Below are 26,057 nucleotides of genomic sequence, written 5' to 3'. Positions count from 1 at the left end.
TGTTTACATTCTATTATTAGAGATATCCATTTCTTCAATACTGAGATCAATATTTTGTTGAATATTCTCACAATTCTCATCGATATCTTCAGTAATTTCTGTTAGCTGTAATTCAATCATTGGAACTGGTACGGCAGTACTGCAAATACAACAATAATAATAGAAATATATAAAATTTATAATTTCTTATTTAAAAAAAATAATGCGTACTAATTTACATCATCTGATGATCGAAACAGGTTTACAATTTCCTCATTGTAGTTATCCTGGCAATATTGCAAAATGTATTCATCGTCGTCTACAACAAAACATTTTCATTCAAAATATATTAATTTACGTTAACTAACAAACATAGCTTAATATTCACTTTTACTTACTTTTTAATTTCAAATATTCTGATATGTCTAAATCAGACATTTTAATCAGTTGACGATCATTTATCTGAATATATATCGTAAATTTTCTTGTATTCAGTTCTGGCTCTATATTTTTACAATACAATTATTTGTATACTGTAACTGTTTGTTGTTGTAACTTATAAGTATCAACGGTAATTATGCACAACAGGTATTTCAGCACCGATTTCCATGTTTTTTGGATATGTTCTCGGGGACATAATTCTGAATAACTTTTTCCTATACGTGTTACCGCCTCATCAAAATCATTGAAATCGGTGCTGAAACACCTTTTCTGCATAATTACCCAAATGAGAATCACTCATAAGGGAATTGATCCTTAACTTACGCTTATTTTCTTCCATGAGTTCCATGTCTTGATAATAATTCATTAAACCGATAAGATTTTTCAAACGGCAAAACTCTGATGACGAAGGAAACGATTAGACTAACGTCGTCATTCAAAATGTTAAATTATTGATAAACAAAAATTAAGTTATTAATAATTAATACTCACCTGATTAATATTACTGTTAAACATCGAAAGGCAAACAAGCCTTCCCACGTGGCACGAGGGAAGTAGTTGGGACAATGGTAGACAATGCGGATTGCGCAACAATGCTATGGGGAGTGGGGACAAGCTGCGCGTCGGAGGTCCGTTCCTTCGTGGAAAAAATGTTAATTTTTTCTTGATTCTTGGTTAGAAAATAATCGAGTTATCGAGAATCGATTCCTAGAATAATCGGTAAAATAATCGATTCTTCAGAAAGAGAATCGATCGATTCTAAAAGAATCGAATAGAATCGCCCTTCCATACACGGAGCACACGATGGACAACCGCTGTGACAGACGCTTTTCGCTCGCGCCAATTTCCAGTATACTTGTGCTCCGGCTATTGTACAGTGGCGTTCCAGATAGTGTACGATAGTATAGTCAATAGTTAGTGCGTTAGTGTAATAAATAGTACATAAGAATCGATAGCAAGTAGTACATAATTAATAGGAATAAATAGTGGTTAAGACAACACGTGGCAGTTATTACACCAAACCACAACATATTGATTCTACTGCGATTCACTCCCTCAAACTGTACAGTATCATTATGCCGTCTTACAACTACGTCTGATGCAATCAGCGATCTGCTTAAAAATGATACGGGGCTTTCCATGTCTAAAACGGCGTTTACATTACCTACTGCGCCCAACGTTGCCTTAACGGTGTAACATGGTATGACGCTCGTGTTGAATTGCACCAAGTGCGTCGTCCTTGCCGCTGCCGCATTCGTCGTTGGTTTCGAAGTCCTCTCCTTCGCTGTAGTAGACCGTTGTGGTCAAAACCGCTTTCTGTGATCCGTCGCTCTGCAGATATAACAAGATCCTCTGTCTCTCTTCGGTTTCGAACATGCAGCAGATCGCTGTCCTGTTTCATTGCAGTTGAAGCACCTGCTGGGTGGCCTCCACTCTCCTTGCGAAAAATGTGTTTTGCTTGCTGGTTTACTCAGAATCTTTGAATTCGCAAGGGTCATTTTCTTTGTGGGTGGACGATTTAAATTACGTATGCGATCATAAATTTTTAATTTATTCTTGAGTTGGCTTAACTGCTTCGACTCCTAATGTTGAGCCTTGCGACTTGGTTCGTCTGGAATACCGTCGACAATATACTGAATCAGTGCCTCCGCTTCAATGTGACCTCGAGCTGCGATTTTTTTCATGACCAAACTCTTGCACTGATTCTTCGCGTTGCATTCTTCCATTACGCAACAATTCATGCAGCTCCGCACTATTGATCTTCGTCAAAAATTGTTCCAAAAGAAGGGATTTCAGCTTTCTCCACGTCGCAATACCTTGCCCGCCCTGCATAAACAATTTCGCCAGACTCGTTAGACACCTTTTTGCAAGTAATAATGTTTGCAAATCCGTCCAGCCAAGAAATTCAGCGTTCTCTTCAAAATCCTGGATCCATATTTTCACTGGATATCCATCTGACCCATTGAATTGCCGGATTGAATCATCTGTCGCCCTGCTTCGAGTGACCAAATCACCGGTACGCAACACGGTTGCGGTGGACGCCGCCGTCGGAGCATTTGCACCCACCTGCAATTTCCGAATCGTCGTATTCAATTCCTCGTCTTCCGATTTTTCCGTTTAAGTAGCTGCCTATGCATTGGTCGCCTTCAATAGATTCAAATCCGCCAAGTGTTGGCATATTCGATTGGCTATCTCCTTATTTTGTCCACTATAATCCAAATTCAGGATGTTGCAAACTATTAGATCACCCAGATCAAGTAATGCCGCTGCCCACGCAATCTTTGCTTCCTATTTTGCCGATACTTCCACAAATTTGAATCCCATAAAACCATCTTCCGATAACTTCGATCGCCTTCTTCTCCCGTGATAAATTTATATAGCGTGCGAATCGATTTCACGGACGCTTTCTTCAAGTTCTCACTAATAGCCGGAATGTCGCTTAGTGCGTGATGATTTCTAATCACAGACGTATCCACAAACTACACAACATACTTGCTCAGATCCCACTTCTGAAGCTGTAGTGGACTAAGGTGGGGCGTGAAAATAATGAAACTAGTAGCCTAACACTACGTATATATACTAAGAATACAGCGAACTCTCGTGTGCTGTGACCTCTAAACGCCAGTCGCCAGCTAAAGACTGCGTGTCGCGACAACTGCCGCCGAGAGACGTTGCCATCGAAATCCCCGCTACAAAGGCAAGCGCAACGCTCGGCATCGACAACGTCGCACCTTGCCCGTTCCCGGTATCCCTATACATATGTTGGGCGACATACCTTAAATTAAATATATTATAAACATTGTGGAATTGTGAGTAGAATTATCAAAAAATGTGATGAAGAAGCTGAAAAGCGTCAACTTGTTCATCTACTAAGGCAATCCACTAAGCGTGCGGCCGATTACATTGGTGTATCGGAAACGACAATTAAAAGAATTCGGTGATAAATCTGGACAACGTAAAGTTTTCAGCTTCCAAAATTGACGAAATATATTGTAAAGCTCGGTATTCGTTGTTATCGTTAAATCCTTCACAGAAATGGTTTTTGTATTTTTCCCAAATATGTAGAGCGTTGACTGATAGTTCACCTGTGAGGTAGGTGCAGTAAAATAATCGTAGTTGACGGGGCATCAACTGCCTCATCAAATATTTCGTATACAATGGCCTCAGTGTGTAGTAAATTTCTCGCTAATGCAACTTCCCTGAAAGTATCATATCGTTTTCCTTCATAAACTTTCAGATCATTATAACATGTGACACCTGTAACGAAGTTCAATAACAATTTTAGGTGAAATCTTTCAGAATTTTTTAGGCTAACAGAACAGACTCTTCCAATAACTTCTTCTTTCCTTTTACGTTTAATCTACGTTTTCTTAGCATCCAAACAATAGTGTTCCGGTATATTTCTGTAAAGGATATTTCTGGCAGCTGGATCTATTTTATTCAATTCAAAATATACTGTCAAAGCTGTGTCATTTTTTTGTAGAGCTGCTTGCTGTTTTCGCTGGCTGCTTAGATGACGAAGTTCCCTGTTCTTAGTGTAGTTGTCGTTGTCGTTCCCGAAATTCTCCAGCAGCTTGAGCAGATTTCTTCGATGACGGTTTCGATACCGAACAACTGTCTTCATTATCATTTATTCTTCTTTTTCGAACAGGCATTATTACGTTCAAATCTACAAATGTGCCAAAGCAGGCTCCATTACAATAATTTTTGGGTAATTTAATTGCGAATTGTCATTGTCGCTCCCTACGTTCTCTTTTATATTCAAAATGTGTTTTCGCTGGCTGTTTAAATGTAGAAGTTCCCTGTTCTTCTTGCTGTTGTCGATGCAGATTTTTTCGCTGCCTGATTAGCTACCGAACAACTGTCTTCACCTTCAATACCATTACTTTCTCTCATTTTTCTTTTTTATGGCGGCAATGTTACTTTAAAATCTACAAATATATACAAAGGAAGCAGTAATCTCTTATTTAGTGTAATCTAAATCGCAAAATGTAAATGAAATATTTATCTTTTAATTAGTTCTTGTGTTTCCGTGAACGTGTAAAGTCTACAATGTTCGATGAATATTTAGAACAAAGGACACCGAACATATATCATCACATGTACACTTCACTTTGAATTGCATGTTATTAATGCAGATTTGTTTGTAACAAAAAGTTGGCAAACAAATAAAGTCTTTTATTTTACAAATAAACCCTGTAAATCAATGATCACGGGGTGAGCTATGTGATTTCCCCAGGGTGTTGGGCGCCAAAGGCGCCAGATGGTTGTAGAATTTTAAATTTGGACAGTATTCCATTAAACTTGGATAAATGTAGAACAGATGGACAACAAACATATCTTTTTGATTTCAACATGAATTATTTTCATGTCATTCCCTACCTTATCGACACAATGAAGTATATAATGTATAATTGACAAACCTTTAAAACCCTATAAAAAGTGGTCGAAAAAATTGTATTAATCAGGCATAATAATATAGCGACCTAACCCTGATCTTTACCGCATCTGTATGATTTACAATAACCCCATTTTAAAGCTTTACAAAGAACGGGTCGATTAAAAACTACGACTTCCATGGTTTTTTGGTTATTATTTTAAAACACAACATGAATTTAAATTTCAAATAAACATGAATTTAAAATTCAAACAGTATTCCATTCAACCTTGACTAATGTAGAAAAGAAGTACACCGCACATTTTTTAAATAACCTCCATTTAAAGAGTTTCACAAAGCGTGACATAATCGGCTGAAAGCTATAACTTCCGTGATTTTTTTAGTTTATAATTTTTAAACGCAACTTGAATTTTAAATTCGAACAGTATTCCATTAAACCTGTATAAATGACGAAAAGAAGAACACCAAACACATATCTGTATTATTTAAAATATCCCCAATTTATAACGTTACAAAAAGAACGTGACATTTAAAGCGTTACAGAAAACGTGGCAAAATCGATATAAAAAGTAATGAAATCGTCGTCACATATGATTTTATAGATATAGGGTAGATATATAACACATTAATATAATATGTCGGATAGATACATAAACATTGGTAAGTTAAATATTAGTCGTGTTAGGTGTATTGAGTGTAGTATTCCATTGAGGAGATCATTCGGTTGGCAGAAGAAGATTAATACGGTATTTGAAGCTAAGAAGTGGTCCAGAATTTTGGAAAATGTGGTTACTGTTGGCGATGTGTTATGTGGTAAGTGCCGTATGATTATTTATCAAAAGGAGAGTAATGTGAATGTAGAGGAACAGGAAGTATCAATGCGTAGTACTGTGCTCCAATGAAAAGAAGTCGACAAGAAACTCTAGGATCCGAAGCAGGTCCGAATAGTATATCCCTATTGGCCGGCGGGACAACGTTGATGAAGTAAGCAAACGGGACACGGGCGGCGGGAGCCGATGCGAACGAAGAACCCTTTTTGCCCCTGTGATATTTCGACCGACTTCGTTTCATCGGGGCACAGGACATCCCATCACCAACCACCTTCTGAACTTCCGCAACCTCAGGGATCTTCAAGATAGCTATCTTCGCCTGAAATATCGTCACCTGAAAAGTCTTCGGAATCACATCCTTTCTGTTCATCAAGTGAAGATCCTATCCATGATTTGTATTAAATCTAAGTGATAATCGGGCAATGGAAACCGAATATGTTAAAATGCAATTTCAAAGAGTTGTTCCAATACACAAATACTGTTTCGTTTGTGGTTCTACGAAGAGTATAATTAATGCACCATATGAAGCAAGGAAGCAGGCATTCGTTTTGAGAAGATTATATATGTAACCGTCTCCGGTGGTGAGACGGTTGCCGGTGGGACAGAGAAGGGATATATTTATATGATGACGATTCAGTCGGGTGGTCCGGGTTCGACGAATGACCAAGAGCGGGTAAACAGTAACAATGTTTACTACAGGTGCGCGGTGAACGCGTCCGGTTGTGGCGCGGCGGAGGAGCTACGATCCTCTGAGTCCAGCGCTTATGACAACGGCGACTTCGGCGAACTGGGGAATGTAGAATGCGGATTTCTGGCACGTTCTGCCCGGGATGACCTAGATGGCGCGTCCGTGCGGGAGTCGTGTAGATAGAGTGCTTGCGTACAATAAGGCTTTTGCCTATGGGGCGCAGAGACACCTCTTCGGCGTAGGTAGAGCGCAAGGTTTTGTCCCGAATTATTTCGGACGGAGGCTGGTAATGGCGCAGTAGTGGTTATGGTCGACACTGGCACACCTTAGGGAATCAAAAATGTGAGCGTCTTGGTTTGCTGCTTGAAGCGATATAGCTATCTTATGAGGTAAAGAATCGACCCACGTGCTTTGCGTAACAAAGGATACTGCTTTTATTTGATAGGATTTGGGTGCTTATACAATATTCCGTTTCGTTCAAAGGATCGACAACGACTAACATCGCATTGTGCGTCTCGCGCCGCGTTTCCGTTACACGGGAGGAACGTTCGAAGTGTAGGCATTTAGGTGGGGGAAGATATATGCACAACTCCCTAGCGGCCCTACTACCGCCTTACGTATATTATTCTGATGGATATTAACCGTACAACAGTTACGTGGAAATGTATTTAATAGCAACCACCAGTTCCGCAGGTGTGGACAATGGCGAGCAAGATAAATTGCCACAGATAGACAGAATACAAAAAAAAAAAACTACGAGAGCTCAACGTGGCGTACCAGAGGGTACGCGAGTTCTCTACGTTCTGTGTGCCGTATGATAACGCTCGCCTGCGCGCGGTCGCTCGCCACTCCTTCACTGTATTCATGGAGGGGGAACCGCCGATCCCCACAGGAGTGTTGGCTTAGTCCGAACCTCCGATGGCTCACTATGCAGCCACTTATCAAAACTGAGAGTAGGACGTGTTCAGGGTTGAATAACTAATCGCCAACTAATTAAACTCAATATGTGATATATTTGTACTCTTGTGAGAACTGGAACTTGAAACCATCTCTAGTGGATTCTTACAATGGAATGTACCTGACCCCGAAGCCATCGTTCTCTTCTCCCTCCCCACTCTACCTACCGAGGTGGTGGAAACGAGTAGAGGGAGCCGCTCGACACGTTCCCTACAGGAGATGTTCGAGTGCGCCATCTATCCTCAACACTATCAGGCACAAGAGCCCCTGATTCTGCTCACCGCGACGTTTAAATCTCGGCCGCGGTACATCTTCGTCCGCGAGTACAGTCGCGGGGTCACGGGCCGCCTAGCGGCCGCGGCGCGAACTCGGTCTATTTCTTCGCCACCGTGCGTTCACGCGGTGCGTGACGTGACTTCGTCACATATACACCAAACGGAAATCGTATATGGAGAACACTTATCGAATTTACGCGTGCATTCAAATAGTACATTAATAGAAATTAATGAATTGAGAAAATATTTCGAATTCATGTCCATTAACTGCGACTCTAATATTCAAGATAAAATAGGCCATTTTACACTTTCAGAGGAACGTCTTCGAGTTTTTACGGGATTAACTTTGGAAAACATAATACAACTACGGGAAATGATGGTTCCAATGAGAGAAACTAAGTGTCGAACTGTATCGCAGGCTATTGTCGTTTTTTATTTATACTACAAACTGGCAATTCAAATAAAATAATAGCCGCAATTCTGGTAATGCAACGGGAACAACATGTTTCTGATTTTTGTGCATCAATTATAAACTCTTTTGAAAAGGACATATTGCATACCCAATTTGGGTTTACTGCTATTGGAAATGGGTTATGAAATAAACTGTAAAACAGTATATTCTTTATAAACTCTAGTTTATTTTACTCAGCTCGGAAGGACGTCGTATCGTGCTGAAGGCAAGACTCGAAGTGAAGAGAAAACGCAAAGGCAATTCGTAAAATCCGTTGTCCACTTGACAAGGGACAGGCCTGCGTTCTGTCTCTTACCCTTGCAGTTAGAATAAGGATTCCCTGACAGACCCATGTGCCCGCTGGCCTCTGGTTTATTGCTTTTGTCAGCGGTTCTCATACGTAACCAAATTCATTTTTGTGTTACCAACAATCCAACAACTGCTTTTCCTCGAGAACATTTAATTGAAATAGAAACATCAACTATTGCTAAAAAATTGCACAATATAACCGATCAGTTGGCTTTAATTTTCGATGCCACGTATATTCGACACGGAAGAAGCTCAAATAATGAATACCAAAGAAAATTATATTCCGGCCAAAAAAGACACCATTATGTAAACCATTTATAATTTGCACAACAACTGGATATGTTATTGACATGCTCCTTTCTATGGTACTCAAAATGACGGACAAATAATGAAAATTGTTATTGCAAGATCCAAACGGTTTGCGGACTCTAATGAAAAATGAAGACTTATGCATCGTTGATCGAGGAAGGAGGATACCTGATACTTATGCCAGCTCTTAAATGAAAACGTCATTAACTAGCAACTAAAGGCTGCCGTTTCAATGTGCGGCCGGCGGCGGTCCCACTAGTGCAAGGGAGAAACAGATACATACTTTTCCCTTGCATTGGTGGGACCGTCGCACAGTGGTTCCAAAATGGGAAATTTTGGAAAAAAATTGGGTTCTCTATGTATTCTTATAGAAAATTTTGCGCTGATTCCGAATATATACCATATTCCTATACCTAAAATAAACGATTCATGTGTTTTTTGGCCAAAAACCATGAAAAATCACGTTTTTTTCACATATTTTGCGATATTGAGCAGTTTTCTTCTGCCTCCATGTAATTTTGTCCAATAGAAAAGTTGTATAGAATTAAAATATGCGTTTTTTTAAATTTTTAAAATTTATTTTTAACTGTCAATATTCGTTCTTTGAACGGATTTTGTACTTGTACAATGTTTAGACAATTTTGTCGAAACAAAATACGTAAAATGATTACTGATACTAACCTTAATCGTTTTAATTCTGCAATAAACATTTTGCCTCTTCACTCAAAGGAAGTTTCCTTATTTTTAACTCCGGTTGTAATTTTGATATAAATGGATCAGAAGAAATTAGTAACGTATGCATTATGTCCTCATTTGTTGCCTCTCGAGATGATTTCCTGGTATTAAAAGTTCTGAAGTATTTGTACTCTTTGTTTCGCGCTTCCTGGGCTTCTTCCGATAAGGTTCCAATTGGAAAAACCGCTTGTTCGATTATTTCCTGGCCATGTAATAAAATTTTGTGCACCGAAGCTGGCATACAGTACCAGGGGTACAATTTTATAGCCAACTGTGCGGTTTCGCGAGCATATGCACCAAATTTAACTGAATCAACTGCATAATTGCTCGTGATTAACTCCAATATTATTCTAAATCTTTTAATAAGATTTTCATCAATTTTAGTTATTTCTGAAGTTATCGTGTAATTTTCAAAAAATCGCCTTGATGCATTTCCGGTTTTAAAAAACGCATATTTTAATTCTATACAACTTTTCTATTGGACAAAATTACATGGAGGCAGAAGAAAACTGCTCAATATCGCAAAATATGTGAAAAAACGTGATTTTTCATGGTTTTTGGCCAAAAAACACATGAATCGTTTATTTTAGGTATAGGAACATGGTATATATTCGGAATCAGCGCAAAATTTTCTATTGAAAGGTGACACCCACAAGAGGGATCGACGGCCAACAGTAGCAATTAGGTGTTAACCTTTTTTTACGAAAAAAAACTTACTAAAACGTTTGCATACGGTACAGACGGTGATGGACGGTGAAATTTTTTAATGGGAATTGTACCTCAAAATATGTACTTTCAAACCTTTCCAGTTTCGTTGCGGAGGTAGACGGAGGTACCTGAAAAAAATGGTGATTTCTAAAACACCTCGGTATTCTTTGAGATATTGTTATATTCTGACAACAGTTTCAATTCTACTTCTTTTTGCTCTACACTATGTAAAAATGAGTAATAAAACTACTCCGGAAAAAACAGGTCCACTTAGTGATATGTAGAAATTTTGGCCATACTTCTTTAGTGCGAGTTTTTCCGCACTTGTAATCGGTTTTAGAGGCTAAGTGAGAGGAAATGATCAATACATAACCGATGAAAAAACATACCAAAAAAAGCAATACGAAATTGTGACATGATTTTTTTACTTTTTTTACGCCTCTGAACCACTGTGCGTCGCCGGCTGCATATTGGAACAACAGCCTTAAGGAAGCTTATGATTCTCGGTTTGTTACAAAAGTTCGTTAGGTTATTGAAGCTGTCCACGGTATAATAGGGTAAAAATACTGACTTCTCCATCACCAAATGCACAACACATTCCTTCCAACAGTTCGGTCGTTCTGCTGAATAGCTTGCTTCCTGCACAATGTATTTGGAAAGCGATTAAATTCAGATAAACATTACCCCGAAGAAATAATTTCAAGAATTTCCGAACAAAAAGATCAACCTAATACTTTAGGATTGGAGGTCGAAATTATGCAATACATATCTAGAAACAAGTATATGTATAGCTGTATTATAATCATTAGTAGGTATTTACAGCAATAATTATCATGTTATTGCCTGCAGTAATATATAAATTAATAATAATAGTATGCAAGTGATATGTGAAAGCAAAGAGTGCATTTGTGTAAGAAAACAGACATTTTTCTACTGTCTTTTTTACGATGCGTTTCTGCATTCGCGTGTGCGGGGTGGCAGTCCAATCTCGGCGTAGCGCGTTCATAAGCGTTTTCGACATGCGCCTCGTTATAAAAGCCGACCCTTTCAATTGCACCAAATTCGTCGAAACTCGAAAAAATGACCCGTGTGTGGCGTGCAGTTGCACTAGGAGGAACGTCCTTTGCCCGAAATCGGCCTGCGCCTCGATAAAAACCGTACGCGTTTGCACCAATGGGGCATTGCCTGTACATAGATGTCTTTGAGACATTTACAAGATATTTGTATATTTTTTGGGAATATGAGGTTCAGTTTCTCTTTATGCACCATATATAAGCGCCGTTTTATAATCCTTTTATTATTGACACTTATAGATCTACAGATACAAAGGTGGCAGTAGTTAATGAAATATTCTGATTAAATGAAATAAAACTAATATTCAATAATGAGACCAGAAATTTTAAAACTAATTTGTTCATTTCAGAATTGCGGGGGATAGATAAGCAGAATTCCATTGGATTTCTTGCGCTTCTTGAACATTTACGTTACTGTGAAGTTGGAACTTTTTTAAAGTGTCCATCTAATCCTGTTTGGGTCGTGGCTTCAGAAACCCATTTGACTGTACTTTTCTCTACTGAGAAGAGATTGGTGAGCCCTGAAACACCTTCAGAACAGGCAAGGAGAGTCTTCAGAAAATGCGATCCTGAAGGAAATAATTTTATCCCCGCCAGTTTATTACAAGATGTTCTTGCGGAGCTTGGATTAGTCGCAGATACGGAATAGTAAGTATCGCCTATGTAACATTTTCCACAGTATATATAATATTTATACATCATTTTGTAATATGCAGGCGTGTCTGAGCATTTGAGTCATTTAGTAATCTTTCACCGAGTGCTACGCCAAAATTTTTAAATTTTCTTAATAATTCAATAACGCGTGCTCTCGGGGTTCTCCCACTCTCGTCCTCGTTGCCCGGGGGTACCGCGTGGCGCTAACTGCGAAGAGGCTACACTTCATTCCATATAAAAGCGGACCTACGCCCCTTTCGATTTGCGACCGATCTGTGCAGCTCCCACGGATCTGACACATGTGATTGGTCGTAGCACTTTTGCGATTGGGCCTAACACTTTCCCTGCCGGATTCCTACCAATCAACGGTATATCGATTCGGCGATCAGATTCTTCCGTTACTCTTAATTTTCGTCTTATTTTATCACGTGGAATCACTCATTTAATTGTCTACTATCTGTTACCGAACATCCTGTATATAAAAAACAATTACAGAATTAAAAGTATTTATTTTATATTGTCTTATAATCTATGATCTTGTGAACTGTAATTTATTTTTTGTTACAGTGTCGATATAATGAGGAAAAAGTTGGACAGCGAAAATTTGGGGATTATTTTGCGATCTTCCTTTATGGACGAATTCTTTCCTGAGGAATCCCAATCTTGTCCTGACACATTCCCCCTGTATCATTATAATGGCCTTCAACGTAGCAACTGGGAAAATAAACTGGTGTATCGTAAAGGCCAAGCGGTGTTATTGGAATGTAGTATCAAGGGTATTTTGGAAAGCAATCCTATGTTGACAGTACTCCAAACAAAATGGCCCAGAATTGAAATTCAGTGGGACGTTGGACAGAATCCGAGCCTTAATTAATTAGGGTTGCTCAGATTCTATTTTTAACAATGCTGTTAGAGTTCGTTCGAAAGGAAATCAAGAACAAAATTACACATCTCTTTGAAAGAAATACTGATTTAACTTACATACAACTTCATTAAAAATATGTATCTGTGTTTAAGGAAGCTAAGGATCTTCACTCTTGAAACTACGTCTCATTGTAAAAGTGTTGTATTTAAAGTTCAATTTGATTCTTCATTGTTTGGTTATATCAGTGTTAAATCTTCAGAGTGATTTGATGATCAAAGTGCACGCCGTGATTACCGTACGCCGTTGGGACACTTTGGTCAAGATCAATTGAATATTACCATTTTCAAATTAAAAATTAAATGGTAACGCTTTAACAATAGCCTTAAATTTCATTATTTCGAAGATGTTAACCAAAGAACTCTGGTAAAACAGGGTCTAGTTGGAATCCGAATTGGTGTAAGCGATGTCCTTACATCTCAAGGTGCCCAAACGTGTCTGTTATCATTCATTATAAGGTCATGTTAGACCGTGATATTTGGCCACCATGGTTCAAAACTTCGGCGTCTACATTTGTAATGTGGGACTCGTGTTCCTAACTCAGACCCTGCTAATTAGATGTGAGTTTGTTACCAGTTTCTTTTGTTTGTATGCTCCAAATGACGAACTGCAACTGAATTTCAAGTTAAAAATGACATCATTCAAGATTTGATTCGTTTTGATGAGAGCTGCACAACGGTTTACACTAGGGCTGGGGAACTGGGCTGGGGAACCTTCTTGCCTGCTCCGCTGAGCCGTGGGAGAACGATCCCTTCCATACCTATTTGGCTCCTAAATACAATCTACACTGGCGGCTCGCGTGTCGCATGGAGCTCTCGCTCCTACATAACTGGTATTGCTGACAGTGCGGAAACCGGCTAACTGAGAGTGAGTCTCGTGCGTCCCCCAGCCCTGGTTTACGCTAATCGTGGCCCGCTCTTTGATCACAGTATCACTTCAGAGATATAACATTGTCCTTGAAAAGATTAAACTTGTTTGAATGTTAAAAAAAATTAAATCATTCTTGTACAAACAAAATAAGGTGAATTTTGTTCCAGAAATATTTTTCTGATAATTTCAAACCATTGAAATACTATTTCCCAGCTTGATACAGTCTTCCCTTCTTCAATGTGACATACGCGGAACCGAGCAGTTGCAATAAACCGTGGAAGGAAAAGGAAGAAACATGGCGCACCAGCAAAAAACAATCCATCGACGGCTCGGCAATCAAGAGCGGTAAATCATATGCACTGTACAAATAATCTACTATTAAAAATTAAAGTGTTTATATTTTTTATAAATTTTTATGGAAGTATTATGGATTGATTGGTGACGTTTTCTAATGAAAGTGAGTCTAAACCGGGCGTAATTCAGACTTTCCAGTGTGTGAATCACACACTACGTATACTCAGAAACACGCTGGTTTTCTTTCTCTCGGTTGTCGACGCGCCACCTAAACAAAACAGTGGAGATCAGAAGAACAACAATTTGCATTAAGGGGGGAGACCACTGTAATAGTCTGAAAAGTAAGGGTGTTTTCGGGAATTTTTTTCAACCAAACAATGCAAGTAAATCAATGTATTGCTTAGCATAGTTAATATGTACATATCGGGGGATAAGAATTTTTTTTTCATTCAAATTCCTAAATCGGTTTCCTGTATACTCTTCGTCAAAATTTGCGCTGCGGCAAAATCGTGCTTGTCGCGTTGCAGTGTCCAGGCCATATGGTTAATCCGAATGCAAAAAGACAAAAATATTTAGAAACTAGAAGCCTACCTCTGTTACATGACGATAAAAAAAGTCAAAATCGCAAGGAATTACAAAATGGCGCACCACTGAAAAAAATCATGTTTTCGGGGTACAAAATTAGGGAAATGTTGATAAAAAAAATATAAAGAGGTCATTAAATAAAAAAAAAACTGATCGTCAGGTAATAGAGACGGCTTTTTCGTACAATAAATGCCCTTGCTCGTGTCAGTTGGACGTATAGTTTTCTCTGTAGACTGTCAACGCGGTTGAAAAATGTCATTCTGAGGAAAACGCGTTCAATGTTCCGCGCGGCTCAGTCGCGCGCTTGACACCGCTTCACGGAAAATACTATATCTCCGTCAATTTTGCGAATTTTTTTTATAAAATTTTGAGAGAGCATTCTTGAAACGTATGTCTTTCATAAAATGTAAAAAAAAGAAAAATCGATTTTTCCGATTTTTTACAGTGGTCTCCGCCCTTAATGTGGGGAAGACCGTAGTATCACTTTGAGTGGCACAAGGTTTGGCCAAATACCATTTCAAGTTGATGAAGCCTTTCCATGCAAATGCTCCTGCTGGGAAAGTTTCGTCCAGCTCGCTCCGCATTTTGAATACAGGGTGTCCCAAAATTCAGGGAGTTCACAGAATATGCAAGGATATTTCCTGATGCAACAAGACATAGAAAAGTCCTTTAGGGGGCTTCGTTCTGGAGATATTAACAGTTGAATATTAGAAGTCGAACTTCCGGGCTGCGCAGTTTAAAACCAAGTCAGCTAAGCGTGCGGCAGCGTACGCTGTCATTTGCACGCAGGAGACACGCGTAGATATAGACCGCAAAGTAGAGCCGACGGCGCTAACCTATTTTCACGGTTTGAACCAGGGCCGTCGACTCTACTATGTGCGGGGGTCTGTGTCTACGCGTGTGCGGGCTAAGGGTCAGTGCTCCGTGCTCAGGTCTGTCGGCTTTGAACTGCGCGGCCGGGAAATTGGACCGTTAAAATCCAACTGTTAATATCTCGAGAATGAAGTCTTGGATCCCAAAACGGTAAATGACTTTTCGAAGCTTGTTGCATCAGGATATTGCATGTTCCAGATTGACCCAAAATTTTGGGACGCCCTGTATATATCGACACTAATGAAAATTTGAAATTGTGCATATTCTCTTACATCTTCATAATAATATTACCAATGGATGGGCAAGATTTTTCCGATAAAGATGAGTTCAAATACGACCTCATTCAATCTAGTTTTAGTTTTTTGTACTTCGAATCACTTTGAATTCGTTAAGTGTGCATCACGTATGATTTAAGGTACGGTGGGGTTCTTATAACTCAACGGTGACAGGTTCCGGCCCATATCATTTAGAGAAGTCCAGAAACTAATTTCGCAGCCCCGCTTTCACGCGTCACTGAATTTTATGGGTTCCGGCACCCCAGAACAGAGTGCGGGGAGACAAGGAACTGGCAAGTGCTATCATTGTATTTTATGATCCCATTGTCCTTGAGCGTCTAGCGTCGCTCACGAGGATTCCCAAGACTTAAATGAACAAAAAATTGTGGTAGGGATGATTCTGTGTCAATTATTCGCCTGTGAATCCTTTTAACGTCGCTGACCGTATTAAGCCGAACCTATACTCCAAATGGTATCCAGTTTGGACTCACTTTTATCAGGAAACGTCGCCAATCCGTTAATGATCATCAAGATCTAATAGAAAATATAGGAATTACAATTTTTATTAGTAGATAACTGGTGGCTTGATTGCCGTGCAAGCGAAGGCTTGCTGAGGCGGCAAAATACAAAGCGCACTCCGCGCTTGGTTTGTTTTCAGTGTCTCCAGTGTTTGTTTTCGATGCTTTCTACAGATTATCGACATGAAAGCGCGCCAAAGACATAGATATATACCATTCCATCTAAGAGTAGACCTACGCCCCTACCGATTTGCGACTGATCTACACAGCTCCCACAGAATGACACTCGCGATTGGTCGTAGCGCTTTCCCTCCCGGTTTTCTACCAATCAACAGTATATACCTGCGCGGAACGAGTCTACTCTTAAGCGGAATGCAGTATAGGATGCAAATTTCAGGGCGTGAAAGTGTCACTCAATGTGTTAAAACTACGATTGCACAAGAAACTTCAACATATATATAATGTTATTAATTAATTTATTTCAATAACATGCGAGTATTAATTAATTTATTTCAATAACTGCTTCTCTGCGCAGTTTATTTGAAGCTAGAAGAATCTGGAAGCTAGACCTTCATATACAGGATGTATCTTAATATGTAGGATTCACTTCAATGGTGGACGGGGGACAGAAAAGCAATGAAAAAGGTTCGCATAAACACGTGCCCTATTTGATCTCGTTTCCGAATTGTAGGTACATATTTTTGTACTTCAGTTCTGTGTCACTCCTCACCTTTATCTTCGCCCTGAGTGCAAGCCTGTTGTCGTCGTCGTGTTGCAATTTTCATAAAAAATCTAATAAATGTGAATAATGCACAGGCAAATATAAGCCACATGCGATGTACGACATCAAGTGGAACTTCTTCCAATACTTCACTGAATTGATTGCTTAAGAAATTTACTGAAAATTAATCTGTTAATTTCACATTACTAAAAACAAGTCTAATTACAAAGAGTTATACAAACATTTAGTAGAATCAGTTACACTATCTCTGTTTGCCATTAATAATTATTGTAGTACAAAAATGGTTATAATTCGGAAACAAGGTCAAATATAAACACATGAACTTTATATGAACTTTTTTCATTGTTTTTGTGTCCCCCGTCTATCCTTGAAGTGGGTTCCACATGTTAAGATACACTGGAATAGGAATTCAGAGCGGAATGAAGGGACATAAAATTATCTGGAAAATGAAAATAAAAAAGATAACAAAGAAAAGATTAAATATTTGGAAGAAATTTTTCTCATATAAGTGTGAGATTCAAAACAGAGAAAAAGCTGAACGAAATAAAAAGATACATATGTACATGAAAAAGGTGGCTACAAGGAGTATTCTGACCCATAACATAATTTCAGTGATACGCATCACAGAACAAAGTTCCATATTAGACTTTGAAGAATTACTACTGATAAATAAGAAGTCGACTGTGGATGTTTATGCACGATAAATATGCAAAAAAATATGACACTTATGCACATAACATATGCAAATGCGGACTAAACATATACAACATGTGTATATATAACATAGTATAATAAGCAATATATGAATATGTTATACACTATTCACGATATACATATATTTAACAATACTTTTCACAATCATTCTATTACATCGTAGTTCGCGTTACAATAAATTATGAGCATTTGTTTTAAATTTGATGTAAATTTATTGGTGACGTTTGTCTGTCAAAATTAATTTATATGCGGAGAATGACCGCTCTACGTCGCACGATGTTATCGGTGCGTGCTTAAATGCGGCAGCAACCTTTTGCTTGAACATTTGAACTACCTAATAACATAAATGAAATATCTATGTAAAAATTTATTGAAATCCAAAATAATTCCATATTACCAGTTAGGGGAATTTAAGAAATCCTTGACAAACCTCTTTAGTTTTGTCAACATGGTCGGCATAAAATGATGCTGCTTCCATGCTACCCCTTCTGGTTCAAACTGGTTCTACCGATAGTGAAATATTTTTTAATTGCTCCCGGTATTCTTCAATTCGAAGTCGTGCTTTTAAAAAACCTTTATTAAAGTACGTCTACACGACGACACTTTTGTGTCTAGATCAAGTGTCTTTTGTGTCCATCCAGAGCTAGTTGCAGTGTCTTGAGTCTAGCTCTAGCTGCAACTCCCGCGACGATAGGTTGATTTCAGTGTCGCGGACTGCTCTAGGCAGTTTCCAATCTTCCGAAAATTTTTTCGAGTGTCATATACACTTGATCTAGACACAAAAGTGTCATCGTGCAGACGTACCTTTACGGAAGATATTACAGTAGAGCGTCAACTATCCAAACCTCGATTATCCGAACCATTGTTGCATCATTGCTACTCCCACCACTTCTTGGAACCACTGTAGCGGTAAATACCGATTGATACACATGTATTGCGTAATATAAATTACATTTCAAATCACACCATTAGTTTTGTATTTAATAAGTAAATTTAGGTGTAATTCCTATAGTTAGAAATTGAGTAAGTACAGTAAACACTCGTACTAAACCCGACGAAAGGGGCTGGCGGCGGGCGTACGACGCGTTGCGAACACTACCTATTCCATGCGTCCAATGCCGCGAGTGAGAAAACCCTAGAGCGAGCGAGAAAGAACGAAACAGTTGCCACGAAGTTGCCGTCGACCCTTTCGTTCCCTCTCGCTCGTTCTCGGGTTCTCTCACTCTCGACCGAAGGATTCCAAGAAATAGTGGGAATAGTCACCGGGTGTACTACGCATGGTAAAAACAGGGCTGTAACGAGGATTTATTGTACATGTACGCTTCATTCTCCGACCTGTTCGATTATCGGAACAATCCGATTTTTCGAACCCCTTCGGTCCAAAGTAGTTCGGATAATTGACGGTCTACTGTAATGTATTAACTATTGGGAAGTGAAGTCGTTCTTCTTCAGCAATTCTATGTAAACTACAAACTAAACGTGTAGCATGTACCTATCATGATTTGGTAAAACAATTTTAGTTTCTACCCTGCTTTGTTGATGAACGGTTCTGCATCAGTTACGAGCAACAGAATATTCTCTTCGTTACCATCAGAGATGGGCAAAAAATTATTTTAAATAAAAAAGTGAGTTTGACTAAAAGACGAAAATTTTATTCGAGACTCATGAATAAGACTAACCCGAGTCAATGTTTAATCGAAGCGCTCATGATTGAAATGATGGGGATTCAATCGTCGACCATGATTGAACTACTTCAATCATGAATGAATGAACAGTGTTCTCATATTCAATCGTACTTTAGTCGAGTGATGCTCGACTAACCTTGGCGAGCCTCGAGCCTCGTGAGAGCCTTTGATCGATGCCGCACGAGGCCCGAGCCGAGCGACATTGTATCGTTCACCCGTCAAAACTGGCGCCTGATTGTAGTTCAATCATGGCCGACGATTGAATCCCCATGATTGAACTACTTCAATCATGGGCGCTTCGATTAAAAATTGATTCAGGTTAGTCTTAGTCATGACGAATAAGACTAAAGTCTCTTTTATTTGATACGTCATTTAAATAATTTGTTATTTAAATAATGCCCATCTCTGGTTACCATTGTGTAACAAAATATGTATAGCCCAATTAACAAACCAAGCTATGGTTGCATGCTTTCTTTCCCCTCATTTCTTAGAACACAGTAAGTGAGACTTTGTTACTTCAACTTCGCAGAGTTTTCCTATTATCAAATTTGCCACCAGGTTGCTTTACCTGCTTCTTATAAAAATCTGCATTTGCATAAACATCCGCTGTCTAGTAATAAGTAACACATATAGCTTGACATTTGTACATATAGGATGGGTTCAAATGGGCCCTGTAACCGCCGGACGAGGGTTAAAGGATAAATAGACTTGGAAAATATCTAACCGAAAGTTAAAAAAATGTAATACGGAAAGACCAAAAAAGAGAATAATGCATGAAATATACTTAATTCTACATAAGTGTAATTCTACAAACTGAACGTAATTTACTGTACAGTTGGAGTCTAGTCACTTTATAAGTTTCTCAACCATGTTTTTAGTATTTTTTAAACCTACGATGAAACATTACGTTTAAATAAATTTTTGTATTCTTCGCTGGTACTGCACACAAATATTCCATATGGTTTGAAAACCAGGGAAATTCTCAGGTAGAAAAATATTTTCTAAGCCTTTAGTGACTATTTGTCTACTATTGGTATGTCACACTTTCAAGTTCTTCACTCTAATGTCGCAAATTTTTGTTTCTACGAGGGCGAAAATGTATAAAATATATGAACTGTATATCAGTAACACTAGTTTCATCAACTAATTTCGAACAATTACGTAAACTTGAAAAATAATCAAATAAATTTGGCATCTGCAAATTGATAAATAGATTATTGAATTATAATATTATTTTCAATGGATGGAATGTTTTGTCTCGTTATGTGTAATGTATAAAGGTAGGTAAGTATACAATCTATGCTCACAAAAAAAAGTTTAAAAAACGACATTTGCTATTTTTTTTGCTAATCCGACCAATTGTATATTTTTTCAAAACGACGGAACACGTTACTTAGCAAATTATTCCTTCTAGCTGCTAAAAAAACACTCATGTCGTTTGAATCAATTCTAAAAAAGTTATGCGATTTAAAAGTTGTAAACTTTCTTTCGTCTGCCACTGTACATTCTCTGGCAACATCGTCTGAGTATCGGCGGACAATGTATGTAGGCTGTTTACAAACAATGTCTGTCAGTTTGGACTGGCCTTTACTCATATGTATATGACAATAATTTAAATGGATGCATCGATGAATGTTATTGGTTAAATCACGGCTGGGCAACCCGCGGCCCCTTCTCCGACTTGCCTGTTCTGCTGACTGTAAGGCAGGGCCTGCTAGGTAAGCCTTACTGATGAGTCCATTAATAGGCCCCGCACGAAATGTAACCTTCCTTTTCTCACCTTCTGTCCTACTTTAAAAGGGTTCCAGCACCCCCGCCAAACACCCATCTTGCCTCTTCCGCAATTTCTCCTGCACATATCTACGCCTCATTTGGCAACGTAATACATTCCCCAGTTCTTCCCTTCCCTTCTTCAATCTTTTAATCACAACCCTTACCTATTCCTTTTCTATTTCTATCTCCGCTATTTCTACCCTTCCTTCTTCTTCTTCTTTCTTCTTTTCGTCCGCACTCGCCCACTCCCAAGAGCTTCACAAAGTACTGCTTTCATTCCATCATCTCAGTATCTTCATTTACATTCCCTCTCCCTTTCTTCCGTTCTTTGTAATTATCCGTACGTCCGTCTCTTTGTCTGTCTTCCCCTCTCTTGACTCGTTTATACAACTTTCCCTTTTTCCTGCTTTGCCTCTCACATAATTGCTTACATCCTTGTCTCTCTCCTGTACTCCTCCTCTACTAACTACCCATTCTTCATCTCCTTAGCTCTCACCTCACCTTCCTCTTCTTGTCTTGAGAACATTTTCTTACCACCTCCCTCTTCACCCTTTCTCCTTTCTCCTTCCTTTCACTTTCAATTTTAACCATTCCTCCACAGCCACCGTAAGATACCTTATGATCTTCACCATCTGAACCTCACTCCCCTTTTATCACTCTTTACTCCATTTCCTACTTGCGCCATTATATACGTTCCTCTGGCCAGCCCCCCCCCCCCCCCCCCCCTCCACCTTCTTCCTCCTATCCTCACCATCAATTGATAATGAGTAGTCTGTCGTCTATCTGACGTAGTCAATCACCGCTGTTCCTCTTCCTTTTATATAAATGTACTCCCCCATCTCGTCATTTTTTCGTATCCTATTCATAATTCCCCACCTATCTATTTTTATCTTCTCTACCAATCCTCTTTCCTCTCCGTTAATTACCTTATCCTATTATTTCTGACAGTCCTCCCCATCTTCCTCTCTCTTTATCCTCTCTGCTCCTCCATTTTTGCTGTTCTGGCATTAAAGTCTCTTCTCGTTAAGACTCCTTCCCTTCTTCCTGCATATCCTATCTCCTACAACAGCCTCCTATTGAGAGACTCTGTATCGTTAACTACGTAGACCAGCGCTGTCCAGCAGTGACCCCTCACGCGTCTACTTCCCCACACAGTATTCGCAGGAACTAGTAGTTTTAGCTCGCTGTGATGACGTGTGCCACTAATATACACGTAATGTGTAGCGTTTGAGCTACTTTAACGACGGAGACGTTAGCCTGTTATGGCCACCTCTTTAGCGTCGCTCGATATCCATGAAGATGCGGGCAGAATTGGGAGATCCCAAAGGGCTCGCGAGGCCTGACTTAAACAGTGCTGACGTAGACTGTTACTATAACCCAAATTCTGCCTTTCTCATCCATCTCCTCCTTATCTCAGCCCTTCCTTCACAATTCCTTCTACCACCCTCTTAACATACTCTTTAATCGTCTACACAAGCAATTTGTATTCCTTATGTAAAAGTAGTCCGATTTATATGACATTCGCTATAAATTTCGTCACACAAACATAAGGAATCCATTGGTGTCACTTCCATATTGATACAATCAAGAATAAATAATTTCTTAATACGCTGTAATGAATATTTTGCATTTTCACCCTGGACAAGGGGGGGGGGGGCTGACCTGGAATCTCTGCGGTCAACCGGGGATTCATAGCTGTTTCAGAAATAAAATAATTCCCTATTCTTTATCGTATCGATATGGAAGTGACGCCGATGGGTTCTTTACACTTTTTCGATGAAAATCATACCAAATTTCATGTAAAGCGGACTATTATTAACGACGTCAACTTGCAATAACATAAATCATTTTTTCATGGAATTTCCGTCTATATGGTTCGAATTACGTCGTTCTTGGTGTTAGTTTCATCGGCGAAACACAAGTAATCCATTGACGTCGTTTTCGGAAGGATCTGAAGAGAAATGCGAAATATCCTGGACATTTCTCACTTCTTAATGATATTCCAACCCCTTCGAGGGTCGGAAGTCATAAAATTCGGTGAGACACTGCGAGGGTTGTCCTCCCCACGGGGTGCCAGGCGGCATCTGTTTGAGTCCAGTGGCTTCAGCATCACCTCGTAGTTCCCTCTTCACTGTTACTCAACCCTTCTCCTCCATTCGTGTATCTGTCAGTCCTACTATATCCCATCTTTCTATTTCCTTTCAACGTTCTGCATTTGTGTTTCCTAGTCTTGCTGCGTTCCGAAAGCCTATCCTCCCTCCCTATCCTCCTCTGCTGCCTTCTTTCTTCCTGATTTCTCCTCTGCTCTCCTTCCCCCTGTCTCTCTCACTCCTCTTGTCCTCCTGCTTCCTTTACCTCCCCCCTCTTATCCCATAATATCTCCAACTTCTCATTCCATGTTTGGTATTTCCCTTGTATTCAAACCTTTCCGTATCCTGATCTCGTCCCCCTTACTCTCTTTTCTCCCTGTTCTAATGCACCCTTAAATTCAACTGCACATTCTTTTGTATGAATATCATGTGTTGTATTTTTCTCTATTTCCTTCCGCTTAATTTTTCTTTCTTCTCTATCCCCTGCCTTTCCCCTTTTATTTATTTCATTTTGGCTCACGCAATTCGTTCTCATTCGTTCTCTCACACTATTATTCTTCTCACCATTTCTATTTCCGCTTCTACTTCCAACTATTTCCATAAAGTTTTCATTCCTTCATTCCTTCTTTTATTTTACCTCTTCCTGCCTTCAACCCTCTAATTACCATACTTGTGCTCTTCTCTTCCCATTCCATCTGCTCTATTAATCTTTTAAATACCGTTACTACTTGTGTGTACAATAGTATCCGGGTAAATTTAAATGGAATCCACTACCTTTCTTTATTCGATTGTCTTCACCCTCATTCATCACCAGCTCGAACTCAACGAATCGCAATAAATTAGCAAGGAAAGTACAGAGATATATAGAAATTTAACTTTGCACAATTTTCGTCCTATCCGTATGAAAATGGTACGAATTGAGTGGTAGGATGTAACGTTTCGATCTAGTAGTTCCTGTAGATAGTTTCCCTAGAATAAACTATTGTCAAAAAACGTTGTTCTTTTTGTAAACTTTTTTAATAAATGAATAATTCGTTCATAAGGAAACGTCTAGAGAAGTGTAATTACAGTTTGTAAGCAGTTTCATATTGAATTTAAAAATAAATTAATTAAAAATAATCAAATTAAGTGTGTTTCAAATTGGTGATCCCGACGTGATTATCCCCACCTCCCCCGAGTTTTAAGCGGTAGTTTTGAATTCCTGTACCTGCGAAGAGATGCCTTCGGACGATCAGTTACGACAGTGTTATGAAATTGATAATACAAATTTAGGATCTGGATATGGTTTGGAAGATAAAACTATATTTAAGTAACAATTATAATAGACATACAAAGGAGATGAACATGGAATAACAAGCGTCTTCAGACGAACAATAAGGGTGCCGTCCCACTTTTGTTATGGTTCGAATCGATCGAATCGTCCCTAGTAAACAGACGGACGCTACTGAAACTACTGCGGTCGGTAGAAGAACTTGTACTGAAGTAACATCTCCCGGTACTCTGCGTAGACGAAATTTTTCTGAAAGCGTTACGGCATGGTTGCCACAACTTCTGTTCTCTCTGTCTCTGTCACGCTGTTGCCACAGAGTGATCTCTTTCTGCCAAGAAGTCTTGAAGAAATACGGCACGAGAGCTGCGTCAAGCGTCAGACCCTCACTGAATGTAAAAGAGAATAGCAATAATGAAAGATAGAGAGGTCCGGGAGTGAAGGAAGGAAAGATATCAATGAAACAATACTAATTTGCGTATTCATATTTTTTATTTATACGTAGAATAATGTAATATTTTGTACAATCAAATGTGCAATTCCAAAACATACAATATGAGTTTGAATAAGGGACATCACAAGTGTAAGACGCCGATCGTAATGAAATTTTTGCATGATATAATTCGTCGAAAAATACATGACACTTTTTTATCTGTAATCATCCACATCTACGGGGTGAGAGCAGTCCCCAAAGTTGGGTTTGAAAAACCTATATTCCTCGATATTTAGAGAAGTGTTTGGTTTAGGGAACAAAATGTTTCAACAATAATTGCCCGTTGTTCAAATACAAATTTAAATACGTAATCCGTTTCTAAAACACCAGTTTGTACAAAAAGTATATTTCAAATTAATTTTTTTGTACATGCTTTTCTCCGGAATTGTTAATCCACGTTTGTGACAATGTATCAGTATAAACTAGAGATCAGTACTGTTGAAGTTTACACAAATATGTGTACGTGTGTCCATAACGCTTACTGTTGGTAACTGGCGCCATCTGATGCGGTGTGCGTTTTCCGCTAGGATATTCAGGGACCTTTGCATTCTTTCTGTTCGCCTATGTACGCAGCGCGACGTTGTAATTTTTGCTTTTTCAATCCGTTTCATATACGCTAATCTTATATTGTATTACAAAGAGTCTAACGTTTTTCATTAAAGTATGTTGCTGAAAATATATATATATATATATATATATATATATATATATATATATATATATATATATTCAGCAAGCACTAACAATACGTATGTTTTTGAATGCCTCGTTTCAATTCTCCAATGAAATTTGAGTCATAACTTTTGCATATGTTGGCACCCCTGAACACACCTCCCAGGGGGGAAGAAGGACGACATCTGGTGGGGATATATACTATTGCGAGATGAGAAGAAGCAAGACTACCCACAAGCTGAAATGTCAAAGGGCCAGGGGAATCGCCCGCTCGCTCCACCTTATCCCCTCCAACAAAGTCCGCCACGTAACGAAGAACGCGAACGAAACAAATCGCGACAGAGTGAGATACAGTATTTCCTCGTTAGCGACTCGATTTTGTGTACACGATACCGACTCTTCGCTATCCCCACCACTTTTGTCTCACTCTTGCCCGGCGAAAGCTAGAACGAGATGGAACGAGAGCGAGCGAGAGG

General features: G+C 39.1%; 2 protein-coding genes across 2 annotated transcripts in view; one reads left to right on the top strand and one right to left on the bottom strand.

The window, feature by feature from the left end:
* Window positions 1–14,068, top strand: part of LOC143368050 (ubiquitin carboxyl-terminal hydrolase MINDY-3 homolog) — a 207,655-nt gene extending 193,587 nt beyond the window's left edge. Inside the window, exons 4-5 of the mRNA XM_076810408.1 lie at window positions 11,505–11,802; window positions 12,376–14,068. Coding sequence (XP_076666523.1) covers window positions 11,505–11,802; window positions 12,376–12,682 — 605 coding nt within the window. The 3' untranslated portion in view covers window positions 12,683–14,068. The remainder of the gene's footprint in view (window positions 1–11,504; window positions 11,803–12,375) is intronic.
* On the bottom strand, window positions 4–1,139 carry LOC143367922 (uncharacterized). Its single transcript, XM_076810191.1, has 4 exons — window positions 745–1,139; window positions 378–482; window positions 211–298; window positions 4–139 (listed from the first exon to the last, which is right to left on the bottom strand). The coding sequence occupies exons 1-4, from the start codon at window positions 785–787 to the stop codon at window positions 4–6; spliced, it is 372 nt and encodes a 123-aa protein (XP_076666306.1). The 5' UTR covers window positions 788–1,139.
* Window positions 14,069–26,057: the final 11,989 nt, after the last annotated feature.

Source organism: Andrena cerasifolii, chromosome 4 (assembly GCF_050908995.1).
Source record: "Andrena cerasifolii isolate SP2316 chromosome 4, iyAndCera1_principal, whole genome shotgun sequence".
NCBI lineage: Eukaryota > Metazoa > Arthropoda > Insecta > Hymenoptera > Andrenidae > Andrena > Andrena cerasifolii.
Note: the sequence above shows the minus strand (reverse complement) of the source record. Positions and strands in the feature narration are given on the sequence as shown.

Coding starts and splice junctions, on each gene's coding strand:
- LOC143367922 (XM_076810191.1), bottom strand. CDS start 787: ATGAATTATTATCAAGACATGGAACTCATGGAAGAAAATAAGC. Junction 299..377: donor AGAATATTTGAAATTAAAAA/GTAAGTAAAAGT, acceptor GTTTTGTTGTAG/ACGACGATGAATACATTTTG. Junction 140..210: donor TCATCAGATGATGTAAATTA/GTACGCATTATT, acceptor TTGTATTTGCAG/TACTGCCGTACCAGTTCCAA.